Source organism: Desmodus rotundus, chromosome 3 (genome assembly GCF_022682495.2).
Source record: "Desmodus rotundus isolate HL8 chromosome 3, HLdesRot8A.1, whole genome shotgun sequence".
In the NCBI taxonomy this organism is placed as follows: domain Eukaryota; kingdom Metazoa; phylum Chordata; class Mammalia; order Chiroptera; family Phyllostomidae; genus Desmodus; species Desmodus rotundus.
Genome location: NC_071389.1, coordinates 89605621 through 89625731, shown reverse-complemented (window position 1 = coordinate 89625731; position 20111 = coordinate 89605621). Strand labels below are relative to the sequence as shown.

Genomic DNA, 20111 nt, shown 5'->3' with positions numbered 1-20111 from the left:
CATTTGCTTGGAATATTTTTTCCAGCTCTTCACTTTCAGTCTGTGTAAGTCTTTTGTTCTGAGGTGGGTGTCCTGTAGGCAGCATATGTGTGGGTCATGTTTTTTATATCCATTCCGCTATTCTGTGTCTTTTGATTGGGGCATTTAATCCATTTACGTTTGAGGTTACTATTGACAGGTATTTATTTGTTGCCATTTTTTTTGTATCTGTGTTCCTCTTTCTTTCACTGTTTTTCTTCCTGTTCTTAAAGCAACCCTTTAGCATCTCCTGTGCAGAAAGGTTCTTATCTTCCTGTTTGCAGAGTCCATCCTGGGAGCTTAACCTGTGCTACTATTCTTGTTCAGAAGATGTGTTTTTAATCCAGCAATATAGAAAAAGGCTACTTTTGTATTAGGAAAAATGAAGCTCAGAGACCAAAAGCCATCCATCCTAGCTTTACCCTGGACTTATCTGCCTGAAGTGGGCAGGGGGTGATAAGGAAGCCTCTGAGGTCCCAGGGGTTCTGTGGGAACTATCACTGACTGTGCAGGCAAGAAGGGACGGCCTTTGGAAGGAAAGGGTGCCAAAAGTAGGTCATTAGTACTGCCAGAAATTCTTGCAACCTGACCAGACCAGACCCCCTTTAAACTGAATTCTCTTTCATTCTCTGCAAGTACAAAAACATCACTGAGGGGCCAATATTTTTTCGGTTCTTCATCTTGGCAAGCGAATCTGACAACATATTTGTTTAAATTCTATCCCGAAATCATCTTTCCAGGTTTACATCACAGAGGAAAACGATACTGCATTTCCTTGAGTTTAGCTTCTTAAGCAAAATCTTACATGAATAATGATGTCTACCCATTAACAGAGTGCAGGGGTGGCCATCCCCAGGGAAATATCCATAATCACACAAAGGTTGGGGGGCTAGTGGAAAGCCATATTTAATCCTGACTTCTATTCTGTTGAAAGAATTCCCATTGCTGGAAGGAAGTTTAGGTAAGGAAAAGACAGAAGGAGCTGCTGTCTGCATAAGGCACTTTGCAACTTCCAGCATAACAAACAAGAAACAAGCTTTAGGTTCAGCTCCTTATTTGGCTCAGGCAGAGGGTTGCACAGATGAATTACTTGGCATTTAAGTGCTTTCTTAAAAAAAGATTTTATTCTTTTATTATTATTTTTTTAAAAATCTAATCTTTATTGTATTTCCCCCCATTACCGGTCCCCTTATACCCCCCTCCCCAGGCAATCACCACACTGTTGTCCATGTCAATGAGTCCTTTCTCCTTTTTGCTCAATCCCTCCACCCCCTAACCCTCCCACCCAGCTGTCATCCTGCTTTCCAGCTATGAGTCTGTCCCTAATTGCATTTTTCTTAAATATACAATTTCCTGGCATTTTATCCCACAGGTAATAACAAGCAGCCTTCAGGCTTGGCTTGTGTCATAAAAATCCAGGAGAATGAATCAAAGTGAGGTCATGTGAAAATCTTACTGTCAGCATGACTACTGGGAATGTGGGAAGAAGAGACTGTGCACCGACCTGCCTCCTCCCAGAGCCCTTCCCAGCCCCGGGGCCGAAACCGGCAGTTAGCACAAACCCTACCTTGAACTTCATTAGCCGCTGCCTGTTTTCCCATGTGGGAAAGTAAGGGTGGAAAGGGCCATGCTGGCTTCTGGGCTTTAATCTCACAGCTGGTAATCGCCCGTATTCACAATTTACATTTTTAAAAAGCATGTGTTAGAAATGCTAATGATATTCCCATACAAAAGTCAAAGTAAATCAAGATGTGTGCTTCCATAAGTCAAACACAGTAATTACCAGGAAAATGTACAACTTTGCAGTTAAGTGGTGCCGTTTCAAATAAAGGGGAACCCTTTTATTGTGCTATAATTTGAGTAACATCAAGTGGTGTGTAGTGTTCTCCCCCTCCCCCAGCCGCCACCCAGGGACAGCACCAGAAAGGATCAAACCCAGCTTCATGAACCAAAATGAAATGAGCTAATAAGCACAGTTATCACCGCCTCTTAGGAAATTACGAAATAACCACAAAACCTGTCAGGACTGTATCCTTGTGCTGTTCACTGACCTACTGCCTGGCACACTGGCGGGTTTGCGGTAAATATTGGTTAAATAAATAAATCTATGAGGCCTTTGTTTGGACTAGTGAAATCAACTTCTCAGGTCAGTAAAAAAAAAAAAAAAAAAGGCCTTTTCCACTTCACATTTTTATTCTGAACTGGAATTTTTAAAAATTGAGGTCTCTCAGAAGAGTTGACAGCTTTTGATTTCATTTGAAGTAATGGTATAAGTTACCTACCGATTTTCTCTCCTTTTCCAGTCATTGCTGTTTCCTGTACCCTGACAAGTACCCTGCTCCCTGTTCCTCCAGCTGCTGCCTGGACAGAACCAGGGTCAAGTTCTCACCTGATTCTCTGTTGCCTCAGGGTCAGGGTGGAACACCCCATCTTGAAGCTCAAATACTCAGCACACATATCATCCCGTCCAGAGGCCAGGGTCAGATGAAGCTGATGGTGGTTAATTCACCACAAGCCTTGCTAAACAGGCAGCCCACCCTGGGCCTTCAGAACGCACCCCGAGGGGCGTCGCTCATTACGCACCTTATTACCGTGGGGGTGATCTCTGCACAGAAGAACACACTGAGGCTTCCCACCGCATGGGAGGCAAACATGCCCACGATGGAAAATGCGATGGAGAATTTGTCCTTGACACTGTCACTCATACCTGAAGGGCAATCAGAAGGGGATGGTGAGGAGAAGCAGAGGGAAGGGAAAAGGAAGCTAGCGAGGCCACGGCAGAGAGAGCAGGGGGAGTGGGGAGGAGGGAGGCCTGGGAACACACAAAGGTCTTCCCTCCTCCCACCTCCCCAGTCTGAGGTGCAGACCGGGTGCTCAGTTCCCTCTGTATGTGGAGGATCACCTCTAGGTGTAGGAGGTCAGACCTTCCTGGCAATGGACTTGGCCCATGTTCCTGCAGGTCCCTGTGGGTCTTGAATGTTGGAACACACGCAGACTCCACCAGAATTCCTGAGACCAAGAGCCAGCCTGGCTGGAAGGAAGGCTGGTGTTCTGTCTGGTGCTGTAGCATCATCCATTCTGTCCCAGCCTTCCACGGTGGCTCCAGAGAAAGTTTCTGTGCTCCAGAGAGCCCTGGCTATTCAGGCCTCAGGTTTTCCCAGTCCAATACATGGGACAGGGTATCTCAGGCTTGATTCAAAAGAACAAAAACTCAAATAACCCAAACAGAAAAATTTATGGGCCTGGAGGGAAAGGTCTCAACCAACTCAAACATCTTGCAAATGGCACCAGAGTCTGACCTCACGCCAAGGTGGCATCTAGCACAGAGCAATAGCATGCTGTTGGGGGTCATACACTGAGCACAGATCAGTTCCCTGCAAGGGTGCACGGGGACCTCAGGGCTCTCCCTGTGGAGGGCCCTAGTAGCATGGGCTCAGGTCGGGCCAGGCACATGTGACCAGCAGCACTGAGTGCACGGCAGTGGCTCTGCATCCCCATGGAGGAGAGCAGTGAGCTTGCGTGATTCACAAAGAGGGCAGCAGCCTCCCCTGGCAGCACAGACAGCCAGGCTTCCTGCACTCTCGGACTTTCGGATCTTGTCCAGGCACTGTCCCTAAGACACACTGCATGGGAGGCAGCTGAGGGCCTGTGCTGGCTGCTGGTGCTAGTGCTGGGGGAAGAGGCGAGGGCATGCGTGCAAGCCGGGCACAAACGGGAGAACCAGCCGCTCTTTCTAGAGGCGAGAGGGAGTAGAGAACACAGATGTATGCTTATAGTGTCCAACCTACGGCCAACTTCAGCTGCAACTCTTGGAGGGCAAAGGAGGAGGAGAAACAGAAGAGAGGGAAACCACAGGTCTGTGAGTGTTCATGAAAACGCCCATTTGGATGCAATACCAAGATGATGAGGCACACGGCGCCAGTGTGCAGGGCTCACCTGAGTCTGGATGCTGGCTGTACTTTCCAATCACTGGGCAGTGGAGATGATGGGGATGAAGCCGAGGACGAAGACAGTGGGAAAAGTGGGGAGAAAGAAAGCATGTTAGGTATGAAGTGACCACTGTGTTTCCATGTGACTGATATCTCAGTGAATTCCCTTCCAGGTCTGGGGCCAGAGTATTAGAGAGATGGAGGAAACCCCTGGTGACAGTCCCAGCACTGGAATTAACACTCGACTAAACAAAACTGTTTTTGTCTGAAGGGCAGGCCTCAGATCCTGGGGAGAAAGCAGAGCTCTCCAGAAGAGACTCCAGCACACCTCACCACCTCAAGCCAAAGGCTTAATTTCATTGTGTGTAAAGTTATTCACTGCTGGCCTGGGCTCAAGGGAGTGGCAACACTGTGGGGGCAGACCCAGTGGGTGGCATTTCTTACACTCAGAGCTCTGATGATCCTCAGACTACTTGTTCTTTGCACGAAGTTCCTGTGGCTTTCCTGCTCAGGGACAAAGAGCACTGTGACACCTCCGGGGGCTGCCATGCTCCTGCACATCCACTCAAATGTCTAGTCACAGAGGCTCCCTGGAAGGGTAGCTCGGGTGGCCCCAGCGGGGACAGGATGGTCAGAAGACAGACACCACTTATCCATTTCCCAGTCAGTCACAGCTGAAACAAAGGCCAGCCTCACAAGGGAGATGCAGGATGCAAGAGAACTAGCCCGTCAGAAAAACGGTTCCTGAGGTTGAGACTAGCTCATCTACAATCCAGTTTGCACAACAAGGCTGAAGAAGTTGTGAGTTTTTTCCTTTCTCTTCCTTCCGTTCTGGATGCTGACTCTTGTGCCTCGGCCATACGATGCAAACCGGGAATGTGAGCGTTCTGCTCTGCGGTGTACAGCTGGACAGGCTCTGAGCTAGATCCCCCAGCTTGGGTTACCTCTCCTCGTGAAGGTGGGAGCAGTCAGTGGCCTCTGTGTCCCCGAGGTGTCCGAGCCGGCCCCAGGAAGGCCTTGCCTGGGTGAGGAGGGCTCAGCTGTCCTGCTCATGCAGGGCTCACTGTAAGCAGGTCAGAGAATCTGTGCGGCTTCTTCTGGGCAGGAAGGTAGGTGTTTGTTCACGAGGAGCTATTCTGAGTGTGCCTACTTATAGTTGGAGGGGTTGCATGGGTTGCCTAGCTTTTCTTTACATTATTTTAAACATTTACTGAGAGATTCTTTGGCCCAAAGACAAGCTGATAAACCTGGACATGTCTGCTGAGAAGCAGTGTCCCAATGCAAGAATGCCAAAATTAATTCCCCCTGTATTTCCCAGGGAAGAAACAAGTCCTCGGTGCTTCTTTGTCACATGGTGTGTCACAGAGAGAAAGTCTGGCTGTGAGAAAAGCCATGTCCACAGTGGTGCAGTCAGGAAGGCTCTGAGCTGGAGCCCCAGAGTTGGGCGCGGGGTGGGGGAGGGGGAAGGCGGTCACCAGGCACCTTTCAGTTACAGCTGTCCTTCCCAAACCATCTCCTCAAGCTGTTGATGCTGGAATACCAGGTCACTGAAAACTGTTCTCAGGCTCATCCAGCCCTTTCGGAGACCCTTTGTCGCGTACCCCTCCCCCCTGGCCCCCACCTCCGGGCCCTGCCACAGAGTCAGTCCCACTCCCCAGCCCCACTCACGGTTGAGGAGCCCGAGCTGCAGCAGCGAGGCCAGGGCAGTGAGGATCATGAAGAGCAGCAGGCCTCCCCTGCGCCCCAGGAACCGGACCACCACGCACATGGCCAGGCAGGACGCCAGGGCAATGCTAGCCATGGTGTAGTAGTCAGCGTAGAAGTTCTCGAGGAGCGGCACCTTCACCTCATGGCCCATCATGCTCCTTGCGAAGCAGTGGTGGATCCCGTACCCTGTTAGCCTGCGGGAGACATACCAAGAGGGCCGTGTGGGCATGCAGAGACAAGGGGCTGTGCAGTGACCAGGAAGCGTATAAGCGACTCTGTATGTGATGGAAAGCGTGCTGTTACAATCAATAGAAGTACAGCAGAGTGACATGCAGACAGCAGAGAAGTGCCCCTCACTGGGCGGCCATCACTTGGGCAGAAAGGTATGACAGTATGGGAGTGAAGGGAATTCCTATGGAAGACAATGTGCCCCCATGTGTCAGCTCATTTAATCCCATATCAACCGCTGGAAAAGCTACAGTCGGACCCAGCTCACAGAAGGGCAAGCAGGCTGAGAGATGTTCTGCAGCTGGCAAGTGACAAGTTCTAACACACACTGCCTATCTGTGCGGCATGCAGGGTAAGATGCCTGGCCTGCTGGGCTGGGGGTAGCTGGCTGGCGCCCTAGCTTCCCTGAGGCTGGGGGTGGAGTCCGTGTCTCCCAGCATGCCTAACCTTCAGAGCACTGGTTAGGAAGCTCTGACAGGCTTATCAGACTAAATGAGGGCCCCTTGGCAAAGGTGGAGCCCTGGACAGGCCAGAGGGCCTGGCTTGGCCATAATTTAAAGTCCAGCTGGGGAGAAGGGAAGCTCTGCCTGGCTGTGCCACAGTGGCACTTTTGCGGCCCCTCCCTGACCTCAGTCCAGATGTGTCCCCCTGGTGACTCACGAGTTCACACACAGGACCACGATGTTCTTCCACAGGTTCCGGGTCCCCACCATTTTCACGATGCAGACCTTCTTGGGTCTCCGGGAGAGCTCCTTCTCCAGCTCTGCAGAGAGAGAGAGAGCCTGTGACCTCTCAGCGAGGGCCTGCACAGGCGGTCTCCAAGGCAGCCCTGTCCCCCGAGTTCAGGCATCAGAAAGGGGAGAATGCTTGTTTTTTTTTTTCCCCCTCTTTAAGCCAGGGGACAGAATCTGGCTGTCATTGTAGGAAATGTGTTCAGACTCTAACTTTGCAGCTCAGATTTCCCCAGGGGGTTGAAGGGAGCCAGGGCAGGCTGTGGGCACACAGTGCCTCCCCACTGCAGAGCCTCCCCGCGGACCAGGCATACACAAAGAGCACAGGCTCACTCCACTCTGGCCGAGCACAGGACTAAGTAATGGTGTTCTAGGTTACTGAGCCCTAACTGGGCCCTGGGCATATGAGGACAGTGGTTCCCTCACAGAGTCGGATCTGCCTGCATCACCCACTGCTCAGAGGCTGGGAGAAGCTCGTGCTGATAGGCTCCTTGACTCTGACGGTGGGACACACGATGGCTGTAGCTGCTCCTTCTGAAACTGCCCCTCAAGTGCATGCATCTCGAAAGGGAAATAAATAAATGAGAATGGGTATGTTTATATGTGATTATACCTACTCTATATGTTTATGTTTTAGTTAACAGTCAAAAGTCTTTGGGAGCTGGATGGGACAGGCGATGTTTTGACTGAAAGTGATGTAACCAGCTACAAAGTTAAGAGACAGTTTCTGGTGAGGCTCAGACTAGCTCTGAAAGCCACTCTGACAGACTGATGGCTCTCCAAGGCCGCATTACCAGGTTCAGTGAGTTTGCTGAAGTCCTGGGGCTGACTTAGCAATTTCACAGGGAAGATCAAAATAGGCAGTGTCTGGACCGCCACACAATCGGCCTCCCAGGGTCCTTCCTGCTCTCCTAGCTAGGCATGTCTTTGGGGAATAATTCCCCTCACAGAGGCTAAAAGAGAAAAAGACTTAACCCATCTGGTGAGTGGCCAGTGCTTTTTAGGACTGTGAAGGCCATGAAAACGAGGAAAGACTAAGAAACTGTCAGACACCAGAGGGGACTGGGGAAACAGGTGACTGAACACCTTCCTGGATGGGACCCTGGAGGGGGAAGATGCTACTAATGGGATAATGGTCACATTCAGATACAGGCTGGGGTTTGGTTAACAGTAGTGCGCCAGTGGCTGTTTCTCAGTTGTGACAAGTACCACGGGAATAATGTTAGACGTTAACAAGGAGGGAGACTGAGTCAGGGGTATTCTGAAATTCTGTACTATCTTTGCAACTTTCCTGTAAACCTAAAGTCATTCCAAAATTAGTTTACTAATTTTTTTTAAAGCAGTGGGGGTGGAAAGGTCCCCCTCTACTGAGGAGGCTTCTAGAGGTCAGAGGAACCGGGATTGCCTCAGAGGGACCTGGAGCAGCTCCCTCAGGGCGCGGTGTCTGAGGAGTGCCCCTCCACACCCCCACCCCTCACACCCTGTCCCCGCCTTACTTCTTTCCTTTTCTAGCTTCTCCCTGCCCTCCAATGGCAGGGGGGCCACAAGCCTCATCAGTTACAGTTTGAAGGAAAATAGGTTGTGTAATTGTACAGATTTAGGAATTTTTATTAAAATTTTTTTGGGATCAGTGTCACCAGCTGGGACATAGAAGAAGAAGGAAAAACGTTTCCTATGTCTGAGGGATACCATGCAACCCTGAGTATCCAGCACTTTCTTCTTTCCCAGATTTAGGCTCCAAGACTGAGGTCTGTGCACAAACCAGATGGCTGGCATTTCGGTTCTCTGTCCACAGACCTGCTCCTGAGGTCTTCCTGACTTTCATTTTCCCCTCTGTAAAAATAGACTAATTTGATTTACAAACATACTTTCCCCATGGTTAAAAATCTAAAGGACTTTTAAAGAGCATTAGAAACAGTAATTAAAAATATGGTTAACATGTGGGACCCAGTGATCTGAGAACCTTCACTCGCGTAAAGCCTGTCAGGAATCAACTCGGAAAGCTGCAGCTGCTCACCATGCAAACCCTACAAGAAGAAAACTTACATGTCCACTAGCATATTTATATAAGCTTAAAGGCTGTGCTTTTTCAAATGTGGCCCAAACCTAACTTTACCACATTATTACAAATAAAATAGAGGTGGCTAAAAAAGCTGTAGCAATTGCAATTGTGACCCCAGGGTTCTTTTAATAGCGTTAAACTCTAGAGCCCCAAGTCTAACAAATGGACTGCAGTCTACAGAGGTAACTGCATTATTCTAAGTGGAATTAAATTAACCCGTCTGGGGCTACTGAGACTTTGTTTCTGTTATACATATCACTAGCCCATCAGCATAAAACTTCCTCAGCACTAGGTCTGTTTTTCTGGGACGAAAACCCAACTGTTGAGTTACAGGAACCATTAGATGATTTCTGAGACCCCTAAGGTAGTTGCGCGGGTAATGGGAAGAGGCCTCTCCATCTCTAGCCACCACACGGAAATCGCAGGGACATTCCAAAGCCGTGTATGTGGAAATAGCAGGAGGGGAAGGGGCACTGAGAGTCGGGAAACTCTGAGCATCAAGGAAACAACTGTTAAATAAATGCCCCTCCCTGCTCCTCGCCAAAGCTCTTCAACCCTCTTGATTTAGAGCCATTAGAAACATTTCAAAACAAAACACAAGTAGAGCCAAGTTAGAAATCATCCATCCAAGCCTCCTACTTAAGCAGCCAGGCAGCTCCTACTCGCCATTCTGCAACCCTGTTCCGCTCCCGTGACGTTGCATTTCCTCTGTGATGTACCATCAGAGGGTGCTGGTCTGGCTGGGTGGGGTCTCCTTCCCTGACCTGGGGTGCGGCAAGGGGTCTGACTGACCCGGCTGAGTCCCGGCTTCCAGAATTCTTGTTGAGATTCCCTGGGAAAGTTACTTAGTTGCTCTTTGCCTCAGTTTCTCATCTGTTAGGGACAATGCCCCCACTCGGAGTACTGGTATGAGAACCAAATGAAAGAAGTGGTGAAGCCCTGTGTGAACCTCAGTGCTCCTGCTGACCCAGTCTGTCCCAACTTCTCTGCACCAACTGCGGAAGGGAAGGTGTCCCCTGCAGGCATAGTGGAAGTGTCGTGACCTTTCCATGGTTTAGAGATCCGGGGGAGGGGCCAACCTCTGCTTCCCAAGAACAGGGCTACACCACCCAAGGCCCGGCGCAGGGACGCAGGGGAAACACACATCGAGGGTAACCTGCATTCACTTGGATGGGGGTGTCACATAAGCTGGCTTTGCTTTTATACTTGGGTATACTGCAAACACATTCCTGGTAAAACCGGAAAAATACCAGTTATGGAAATGAAAAACACGAAAAGACAAAAAGAAAAGGGGGATCAGGAGGAGGGTGCAAAAAGGTGGAAGAACAGGAGAAGGAGGAGCAGCGGCAGCAGCCACCCCCACAAGAGTCATCACAAAATGCACTGAAAGCTCCTAGGAAGTGTCTCAGAGACCCCAAGTGAGCCCATGTTCAGAAGTAGAAGTGCCTGCTGTCTCTGTGCCCTGTGGCCCTCAGCCCTCAGGCACGGATTTAGAAAGGGTGGCACTTGGCCAATTGAAGGGGTTTGCTTCAGAATCAATAACAGTTGAGAGTGTCTGCAGGGGTGCTATCATAAAATCGCCTTTGGAGAGACAGCCCACTCTCCAAAAGCTATCCAAGTTCCCTACCAGCAACCTGTACTCCTGGCCTCTGCAGCACCCGCTCACGCACGTGGCCCCTGCCAGCAAAGCCGCCTGCACGCATGGGGAAAGGGGGGGGGGCACGTGACGCAGTGGCTGCATGCAGGGTGCTCAGGTCAACCACAGTTTCTTCACTTGCCAGTGGTGTGACTTTGGATAGGTGACCTATTGGAGGGGACCCTGAGTTGGCCTGATACGTGGCCTCTCTTCTCACCTCAGGTTCCACACACACGGCCAAGACAGAGTGAGGCAGGCGAGGACAGAATCCACACTCTGTCCCTGGGAAGGGCCTGGGGTTGGGGCACTTGCGCTGTGCAGACTCCCCTGCCCATCCCGGCAAGTCTGGGCCAGGCTGGCTGCTGCCAGCACTACCAAGAGAGGGCCTGGTGTAGAAGAAAAAGAAGGGAGCGAGTTCACTCTTCTTCCTCTGGGTGGGCTCCGTCCATGTGGAGGGAATGTGGGGAGTGGGGAAGCAGTGCTCCCAACACACAGCCTCTCTGGGCTCCATGTCCTCACAGGTACAGCAGGGACAACCTGACTATCGATCTCCTCAGGCTCTGATGAGGATCAAATGCCCACACAGTGTTTCACCCCATGCCTTGTGGGGTCGCTGCCCGGTGACTGCCAGTGTTACTATTACTAGGACATGGCGTTGAGCTCTTACTCCAAGATTTCTCTGGAGAGTGGGCTGCAGTATACGTGACCAGATTTGGAACCTGCAGACCCTACTCCTGCAGTAAATGCTCAGACTCTGGGGAATTATGAGACAAGGAGAGGAGTCAGCTCTTGGACACGTCATGTGACACTAACTTCTGTAGGAATGATACTGTGAGAATGATACTCTGAAGCAGATCCAAATGTCTATGGTAATTCAGCGGCCAGTTCCACCAAGAAAATCTGCCATATTCAATGATAAACGAGGTTTTTTTAAAAGAGGAAAGGGCATGGAAAATGTTGGAACGTAAAGTTTTCTTCTAGTCTGAATCCAAGGTTAGAACGCACAGACAGGGCAGGCGCTCCTCTAGACTCACACACCGACAGCCACACCTGAGGCCCTCATCTACCCAGAGGCAACATACGCAGCGACCGCAGCCGACTCCCGTGAGAAATTGCCCTACCCCTGCCTGACCACTGGAGACCACGTTTCACTTTTCGATAGATATTCATGGACTGCCTGCTAGGAGGCAGGCCTTCTTCTAGTGCCGGATAACAGGGCAATCAGGCTCTGCAGACAGGGTGACAGGCCCTAAGGAGCCACACAAACCACTGGTCACAGCTGGCAGCGGGGTCCAGGGCCTGTGGCTGTGATGGTGCACCACTGGAGAGCTGGCCTGGGCCCGGGGAATCCGGCTATCCTGGTTTCCAAGGAGCTGGACAAAGCAGAGCAAGGCTGAGAGCAGGGAAGTGGAGTGGAAAAGCCCTGTGGACAGGAAGCGCCTGGCACTTTCTGAAAGTCTGATGAAGGCCAGGGCATCTGTGAGAGGCAGGCAGGGGTGAGATAGGGTCTCTGGGTGGCTGAAGGACTTGGGGATCTAGTCAATGGGACCTGGGAAGCCACTGGAGAGTGTTTGAGCAGGTAGTGACGCGAGGGGAAGGGTGGCAGTGAGGAAGGAGTCAAGAAAGGTAAAGAGGCGAAGTAGGACACTAAGGTGTTGGCAGGTGGATTAGGTGAAGTGATGCGCAGAGGCTCCAAGCAGAAAAACAAGTCCAGCCTAAGCAAGTTGGAAGTGGCTGATTCTGATCAGACACCTGTCTTCCCTCAAGCCCTGGGCCGGCTTCTGCCACGGTGCGATCATCAGTACGTCTGACGGCTGGGAGTGAACAGGATTTAGAGGCAGAAAAGGAGGTGCCCCCTGGAGGAGGGCACCCCTCCTGAGTGGGGGTGCTGCCACACATGCCAGTTCCCTCCCCCAGTCTTCTGCTGGGGCACCAGCATGAAAATATGTGCCCGTAAAACTCATAAGCAAAGAAAAGAGAAAAAGATTTAATACCACTTTTCAAAGATAGGAGGGAAATGAATGAGTGCAATTTGGACGGAGAAAACAAGGTTTTCCAGGACTATATTTTAACCTGAAAGGAGTGGAGCATGTGATTTAATTAAGGAAATGCCAGAAGCAAATTACACTGAAAGACTTAAGACCATTAACCGCCTAAATCAGCAAATATGGCCCAAAAGGAGAAAAGTTAATTCAAGTCTCAGAGCTTGCCCTCATCTCTCAGAAGCAGCATAAGGAAGCTGCTTCTGCTCGACTTCTTGGGTTCAAGTCCCAGCTCAACTACTTACTAGATGTGTGACCTCCATCAAGACACTTAAACCCCTCTGTGCCTCAGTTTCCTCACCTGCAAATATAATTATAGTACCTCCCTCAGTAAACTCAAGTTGAGGAGAAATATAAGTTAATAAATGTCAAGCATTTATTAATTATTAGGGTTAATACTGAGATGAAATGTTAGATATCTCATGGACCTGGACTCATGTCTGGAAATACTTCACTTTTCTACCTCTTCAGTTGCCCCACAAATAGGTCATGACAGATAGAGACAATGGTGGCCCCCTGCAGACCACATTTGGGAGAGAGAGGCAGTGAAGGCCAGCTGCACCCGCAGCCACTCCCTGCCAGCATTTAAACCTGGCGGGCAGGCGGGCAGGCGGCAGGGCTGTGTGCCTGACTCCGGCTTCTGTACCCCTCTCAAATGTTCCCTTGACAACCAGGTGCATACTAAGCTCGTGACTCACTCCTGGGTTTGGACAGGCTACATGGGGCCCCACAGTGGGCCAGGCTTAGTTGGGAAAGATCCAACACCTCGAGAATAGAGAGGATTTCAATTCACTCACATTCCCAGCCTGGCTGCAGACCAACTGTCACAGGAAAATAAACAGCTGGCTAGGGCAGCTGCTTGGTAAACCCAAACCATCCTCAGTCCGGGGCTACACAGCCTCTCCCAGGGCTGACTGGGCCGCTGGGCTGTACTCACCGGGCATCACACCTTTGATGTCACTCTCAGGGCTCATGCAGTTCTTCTGTGTGAAGTGTAGGATCAACTTCTTTGCAGACTCAAACTGCTGGGTAGCCATCAGCCACCGGAGGGACTCAGGGAATACCCTTCAGAGACATAAAAGGAATCAGTGAATGCCTTAGATTCTGGGGGACATCAAGGACTTCAGTTTCTGTCCCCAGCAAGTGACCTTGGCAGGAGGCACTGCCCTCAGTCTCTGCCCTCGTGCTGTGGAGGCCCGTAAGTGCTCAGGACCCTCATTAGCCCAATGAGGGGCAATAGACTATGGGTGCTGGAGGGCTGCTAATTTTCTTTTAGAAAGTATAAAAATTATGATTTTTAAAATGTGGCAGAAAGAAACAATGTCCTACCAACTTTGTCAAGAAATCAGTATATGTATAAAACGCTTTTAAAAATAACCACCTGTTTTTCTTTCTTTATTTTTAGAGAGGGGGAAGGGAGGGAGAAAGAGAAGGAGAGAAACATCAATATATGGTTGCCTCTGGGGCACCCCCTACGGGGGACCTGGCCTGCAACCAGGCATGTGCCCTGACCGGGAATCGAACCTGCACCCCTTTGGTTTGCAGGCCAGCACTCTATCCATTGAGCCGTACCAGCCAGGGCCAAATTCTTCTTCTTTTTTTTTAAAAAAGATTTTGTTTATCTAGCCCAGCTGGTGTGGCTCAGTGGATTGAGTGCTGGCCTATGAACCAAAGGGTCACAGGTTTCATTCCTGGTCAGGGCACATGCCTGGGTTGCGGGCCAGGTCCATGGTGGGGGGCACGTGGGAGGTAACCACACACTGATGTTTTTCTCCCTCTCTTTCTCCCTCCCTTCCCCTATTTCTAAAAATAAAAAAATAAAATCCTTTAAAAAAAGATTTTGTTTATCTGCTTTAGAAGGGAGAGAGAGAGATGGAGAGAAACATCAATGTGTGTGAGATACATTAAACTGTCACCTCTCACACGCCCCCAACTGGGGATCTGGTCCGCAATCCAGGCATGTGCCCTGACCAGGAATCACACTGGCAACCCTTCAGTTTGCAGGCTGGTGTTCAGTCCATGGAGCCACACCAGCCAGGGCCAAAAATAACCACGTATTTCTAAACCATGTCTAAGCAATTCCTTGAAGGGCTGCATTTGTTATATTTTGTCACAAAAAAACAAATGTTAATAGGATAATTTTAAGTTAAAAAAATGCCCCCAATACTGGCAACCCAACAGTTATTTTCAGTTCTTGAGGGTTTGAAGACTGACTTCCACAGGGCTTACCCACAGAGTTCGTTTCATCTTAATAACTGCAAGTCTAATCCCCCAGAGATGATGCCATAACACAGCAGTTTTCAAGTTTTGGTAGCAACAGATTCCTTGTTTGTTTGCTTTTAGGGTAAAATCTTGTGAGGAGAGCGGACAGAAAAAAACCAGGGTTTTGTTATCCATGCACTTTGTAAGTTTATATTTATGACAATATACATAAGTCAAAGAGAACGGTGCTCCTGTTTAGAGCAGCGGTCGCCTCACTTTGTGGAAGTCCAGAGAGTCAGTATTGTAGATTTCGTAGAGCCATGTGTTCTCGGCTCTAACTCCTCACCTCTGCCTGGTGTACAAACAGCCAGAGAACATGCTCAGGGATGGGTGCGGCTGTGTACCTTTAGAATTTCATTATAAAATGGGTGGCACCCCTGATTGGGAGAAGCAAATATTGGAAATCAAAGTTAAGAATGATCATAGTTGCCTTTGTCAGCCCAGCGCTTTAGTCATCACTGTATTTACTTCGGTTACATAGTATCAGGAGTCGTGACTGGCCCTAGTACATTTTCATTGTAACCACCCAACACCTGCCCTGCAAGCTCAGGAGAGTCTCAGGAGAGGCTGGAAAAAGTTACCAGTGTACAATTTTTATTTCAAAGTTACTTCACTACTAATATCTAATAACTGCTCTCTCTCTTACCTATTTGAACTAATATCAAGTTTCTACTTGCTTGTGACTGCATTTTGCAGAAACAGCCAGGCAGATTCCCACTGAATTTGGGGGTACATCTGGGATGATCTGATCTGAATGGTAGTTCATGCAGGAGACCTGGGGAACTTCCTGAAGAATGGAAGAGCCACCCTCCTGTACAGCCGCCCGTAGGTATGGGAGGGCTGTGTGCCGGCCCAGAGGAGGCACTGCCCAACCCTGAAGACAGGACCAGAAAGTCTCATGTCTTTTCACCTGGGAGCCCAACTACAAAGCCACTAAAGCACACATTGCAAATTGTAGGCATTCATTAAAAAAAAGTAGTCAAAGTTAATGTTTGTTTTACCGGCCTGTAGTTTTTACAAATTAATTTTGTGTACTACAGTTCAAGCAAAGAGAAACAATATATTATCACAGACATCAATACAGATGTTAATATAGATATTAACATATTGCCATGTTTTTATCAGATCTTTTCTTTATAATGAAATAACCTAACACAAATACCAACCTCTATATCACTCATCAAATTATTTCCATCTTTCTGATCAATTTGGGGTGTCATTTTCTAATTTCTTGACACGGACACATAGATCATTAACTTTAACTCTTCTAATATATGCATTTCAGGCTTTGAATTTTCATCCAACTATCACTTTAATTACATTTCGCAAGTTTTGATATGTAGTTCTTACTGTGATTTGATTCTAAATATTTTGTGATTTCTATCAGGATTTTTTCAAACATACAGGTTTTGAGATGGGGGTAATGGTGAGGTTGCAATCTTGTTTAATTTTAATTTTGTTAAACATGATCATAAAACAGTCTGCATTCCCGGCTTCTTTGGGGCCCTTTGGGCCTGGCTCTGTGACACAGGACACGATCGGTCTCATCCGGCTTCCCTTTGTTCACACGGGGTTCCGTGCGAAACTATGAGATCTGGCTGCTCTCTGTGTTGTGCTTTCTCCACTCTAATCTGTCTGATCAAACTGAGCATGAGAAGCTGGTCACTCTGCCCCTCTGACTGCAGATTTTAGGTCCGGATTTGGGCAGAACCCTCTGCGAATGGGCCATTTTGAGCAGCAGGCCCCACAGTGGGTGATGGGCAGGACTGTAGGTTTTGATCAGAGGCTAAAGAGACTCAGGCTAATCAAGAAGTGTCACCAACTTCAGGGTGCTCCGTATGATGTCCCACCTTCCATCGCACATGACTGTGGGTCACCATGGCAGTGCAGAGCCTTGCTGGCTACACCTGGCTGTGGCCTGTGTATGGGACCAGGGAGCCACTAGGTCCACGGCATGCTGTGCAGTGGGGTGGCACATGTGGCCACAACGCGAATGCAGCACGGAGCTGCTGCCTTCTTCCCTGAGGCACATTCATGAGTAGTTCAAATACACTTTGCCACTACTCCAGGAGAACCTTTTTAAAAGGTCTCTCAGAAAACCGGGGCAGATGGCTAGTCTGACAGTCCAAATTATTCTGCAGGGGGTCTCTGAAGTATAAAATGTGGTATATAAAATTTGGACATTCTGAGTCTTTTAAAAGTAATTTAAAATAACATATCAAATGTTTATGGAACTAACTCCACAGCAGGAAATGAAGTTTGAAAATTAAGACCATAAACAAATGCAATGCAGGTGAAGAACAAAGCCCAGAGGACAGGAGATAGCAGGGTGGGGGCCCCAGCTCCCCTTCCACCCTGGGACGGGGGTGAAACGGTGGGACCCCAGGTGCCCAGGGCCGCAGGCACAGGGGGAGTAGACAAACAAGGGAACATCGTCTGCAAGAAGACATCAGGTTTTCAGGTCCCCAGCAAGCTGAAGTCTTCTTCTTCGATCTAGTCTAAAGCTTTGCCAACAGAGTGGGGGTTGGGTGGGGAGAAACACAGTGAGGTGCTCACTACGAACAGTTTGGATCCCTGAATGGGAAGTGACAGCTCCAGGAAAACACAAAGCCATGTGGATTTGACATCATTTTGTCTTCAAAGTAAAGCCATGCATTAGGGATAAAAGGCAGACACTTTTGTTATTGAAATCCTGTCAGCCTGGGTATTAAATCCCAGCAAGGACACCCTCGTATCTGGACCCACAAAGCCCGTGCCCTTCAGGAGAAGAGTCTCCTTTTCCCAGGTTTGCAGACCTCAGAAGGAGACCACGGTCACACGGGGAAGGCCTCATGTGCAGCCCGGAGGCACTTGGGCTGCTGGCCTCGGGGACGCTGCCCTGCTCCCGGGGGTGCAGGGTGGCCTGTTACCCTTATCACTTGCTTTTTAACCCCAAGTTGTGCATAAGGACAACAGAGTTTGGAGAAGTAAAACTTGATAAAAATAAACACCCTTATGAGAAATGACAGTGAACAAGTTTGTTCCTAGAGAATCTCTGAGAATTGCAAAGCATACAACAAAGCTTTCAAGGTGGCACCATTCACAAAAGCAGACTGGGGGGCTCCCATCCCTGGGGGGCTCCAGAAGCAGGCGTGGCCCTTCAGAGCTCAAACATTATTTTGCTCACCAAATTATTACTTTTTTTTTCTAATTTGTACTGAGCATCGTCACTGCAAATTCATCCCCGGCCTCAAGGAACGTAAGAATTCTGCAGAAGGCGACTTCTGTGAATAAAAGTAATCTTCCTCTCCCCCACCCCAAGTGATTTGGCTAGAAGCCCGTACAGAATGGGACACAATGGGGCCAAAAGAAGAGAGTGGGTGATCCTGGGATGGGTGGAATAGGGGGCCCCGGGAAGGCTCTGTGGAGGGGGTGCATGCTCAGGGGGTGCGGTACATGAGCAGGTGTTGGTCACACAGAGCATGCTGTGGGGTGAGTGTGGAAACAGGACCCTGAGAAGAGGCCGAGGGCTAGGAAACAGCATGCTGTGTTTGGGGAGCTGCAAGCTGGTAACACCAGATGCTACTCATGAGATAAGACGAGGCGGGAGAGACAGGACTCGGAGCCGAGGGTGCTGCACATCATGGAGTCTAATGCGCAGCAGCCATCTGACTAGGATGAACTGAAGTGGAGAAGCAGGGCTCTCCCAGGAGAGTCGGGCACAAGATAATGGGTGGTTCCTGTTGGTCACGCATCCCCGTCTCCGAGGCAGACTGCACTGCAAACTCTCTCCCACAACTGGACTCACGATCACCAGGCACTCTTCTACGTGTTTCCCGTGGGCTAGACTCTCTCAAGCTTGTTATATGGTAGTAATATTGTCCCTGTTTCATAGACGGGAGAACTCAGGTGCAGAAAGTTTAAGGTCATAGTCCGGATTCCAAGGCTGTTAAATGACAAAGCTGGATTTGAACCCAGGCAGTCTGACTGAGAAGCCCACATCCTTCCCCTCAGTAGACAAAGAAACAAACCCCACATGCCTGCATGGTACTCAGGTGACTGAAGTTTGGGAGATACTGTTCTAATGATGCTTCCTTACACGTTCCAGAGTGTCACAAGCCCAAAGTGTACGTATGGAATACTGAAGTTTTACTATGCCCTCCATGTATTTAAATTTGCTACAAAGTCATTAAGAATGCATTGAACTGTTAGCCTATGAGAAAGCCCAGGGACGGCTATTCTAGTTTTGATAACGTGCAGTGTGGCCACTTCAGAAAATTTAATGAAATCTCTCCTGACAAGTAATAATATAACATGCAAATGAAAAATCCAGCCAATGGCCCAGGATCAGAGCTGAGCCATTGGAGAGGAACAAAGCTGAACCTCAGAGAAATTGATCATTTTCAACACAAATAAAAGAGCATGGTAGGCAGCTGGAGGCTGTATCAGCCTGGTGCATGCTCACGGGTGGATGGTGAGAAAGTGACCTTGAGGATGACTTCTGCAATGACAAAAGGTTAACGAGAGCCATAATGGCTTATCTGAGAGCTAGTTTTGCAGTGGCTGCTAGAAGCAGCTGTGGCTATGGGAAAAGGCAGTAGTCCAGGGAGTGAATGCTGGAATAGGCAGTTTCAAAAGCTGGAAGCATTTACCGTATTTTTCGAACTATAAGACGCACTGGACCGTAAGATGTACCTAGGTTTTAGAGGAGGAAAATAGGAGAAAAAAAACCCCACTCCACTGTCCCCCTCCCCCAAGTGAGCCAGCTAAGCTACATTCAAACTATAAGATGCACCCCCATTTTCCTCCCACATTTTGGGGGGGAAGTACATCCTATAGTCTGAAAAATATGGTAATTTTTTCATGCTCATTATGCAGTAGTACTATTATGTCTCTTTTACAGATGGTAAAACTGCAAAGAAAGTCCAAGTTCATTGCCCAGATAACACAGTTATTAGAGTGGCAGAGCTGGATTTGAATGCAGACAGCCTGAGTTGAGATTTGCAGGCTGTGATCACTCTAAGCTGTCGGTTCAATGAGTCCCAAGGCTTCTGTGGAAAGGATGTGGGCAAAACTAAAAGTCTCTACTTGTGCCGCTTAGTCTGGAAGCCCTTCAGGAAGTGAAGGTCAGAATAAGGGTAGAAGTCTCATCTCATTTCTCCTGATGGCCTTCTGGCCCCACGGCCAATGACAGGTCAGTCCGGAGGCCTTCTCAGGAACAAGCTCAGGATGGTTGGAAGATCCACAGTCCCAAGTCACAGTTCCAGGATGCCAAAGCTTCTGAAATCCCAACCCCTTTTCATTGAACTCACTTGGCAATGAAAACTTAACCGGCCTGCGTTTGTGTAGCACAAACATTTCACTGCAGACATAGTGACTACCTGAGCCGAGCAGCCAGAGACCGTGACGAGAGTTTGACAGGTCAGTATTTCCAATAGGCGACGGGAGAGCTATGCGTGAGGACACCGCATCTGGCGTCTGCCAAGTGGTGTGGGGACTGGCTGTGCAACATCCCTG

The 20111-nt window shown here is 49.1% G+C and overlaps 1 protein-coding gene across 2 annotated transcripts in view; it reads right to left on the bottom strand.

Moving 5' to 3' along the window:
- SLC22A23 (solute carrier family 22 member 23) overlaps positions 1-20111 on the bottom strand; it is a 179171-nt gene that overhangs the window by 18973 nt on the left and 140087 nt on the right. Inside the window, exons 5-10 of one of the 2 annotated variants that reach the window (XM_045189110.3) lie at positions 13291-13418; positions 6543-6645; positions 5616-5848; positions 3955-3987; positions 3803-3826; positions 2602-2725 (exon numbers count right to left, since the gene is read on the bottom strand). In XM_045189110.3, coding sequence (XP_045045045.2) covers positions 2602-2725; positions 3803-3826; positions 3955-3987; positions 5616-5848; positions 6543-6645; positions 13291-13418 — 645 coding nt within the window. The remainder of the gene's footprint in view (positions 1-2601; positions 2726-3802; positions 3827-3954; positions 3988-5615; positions 5849-6542; positions 6646-13290; positions 13419-20111) is intronic. The other variant, XM_024552311.4, reaches the window with a different exon arrangement.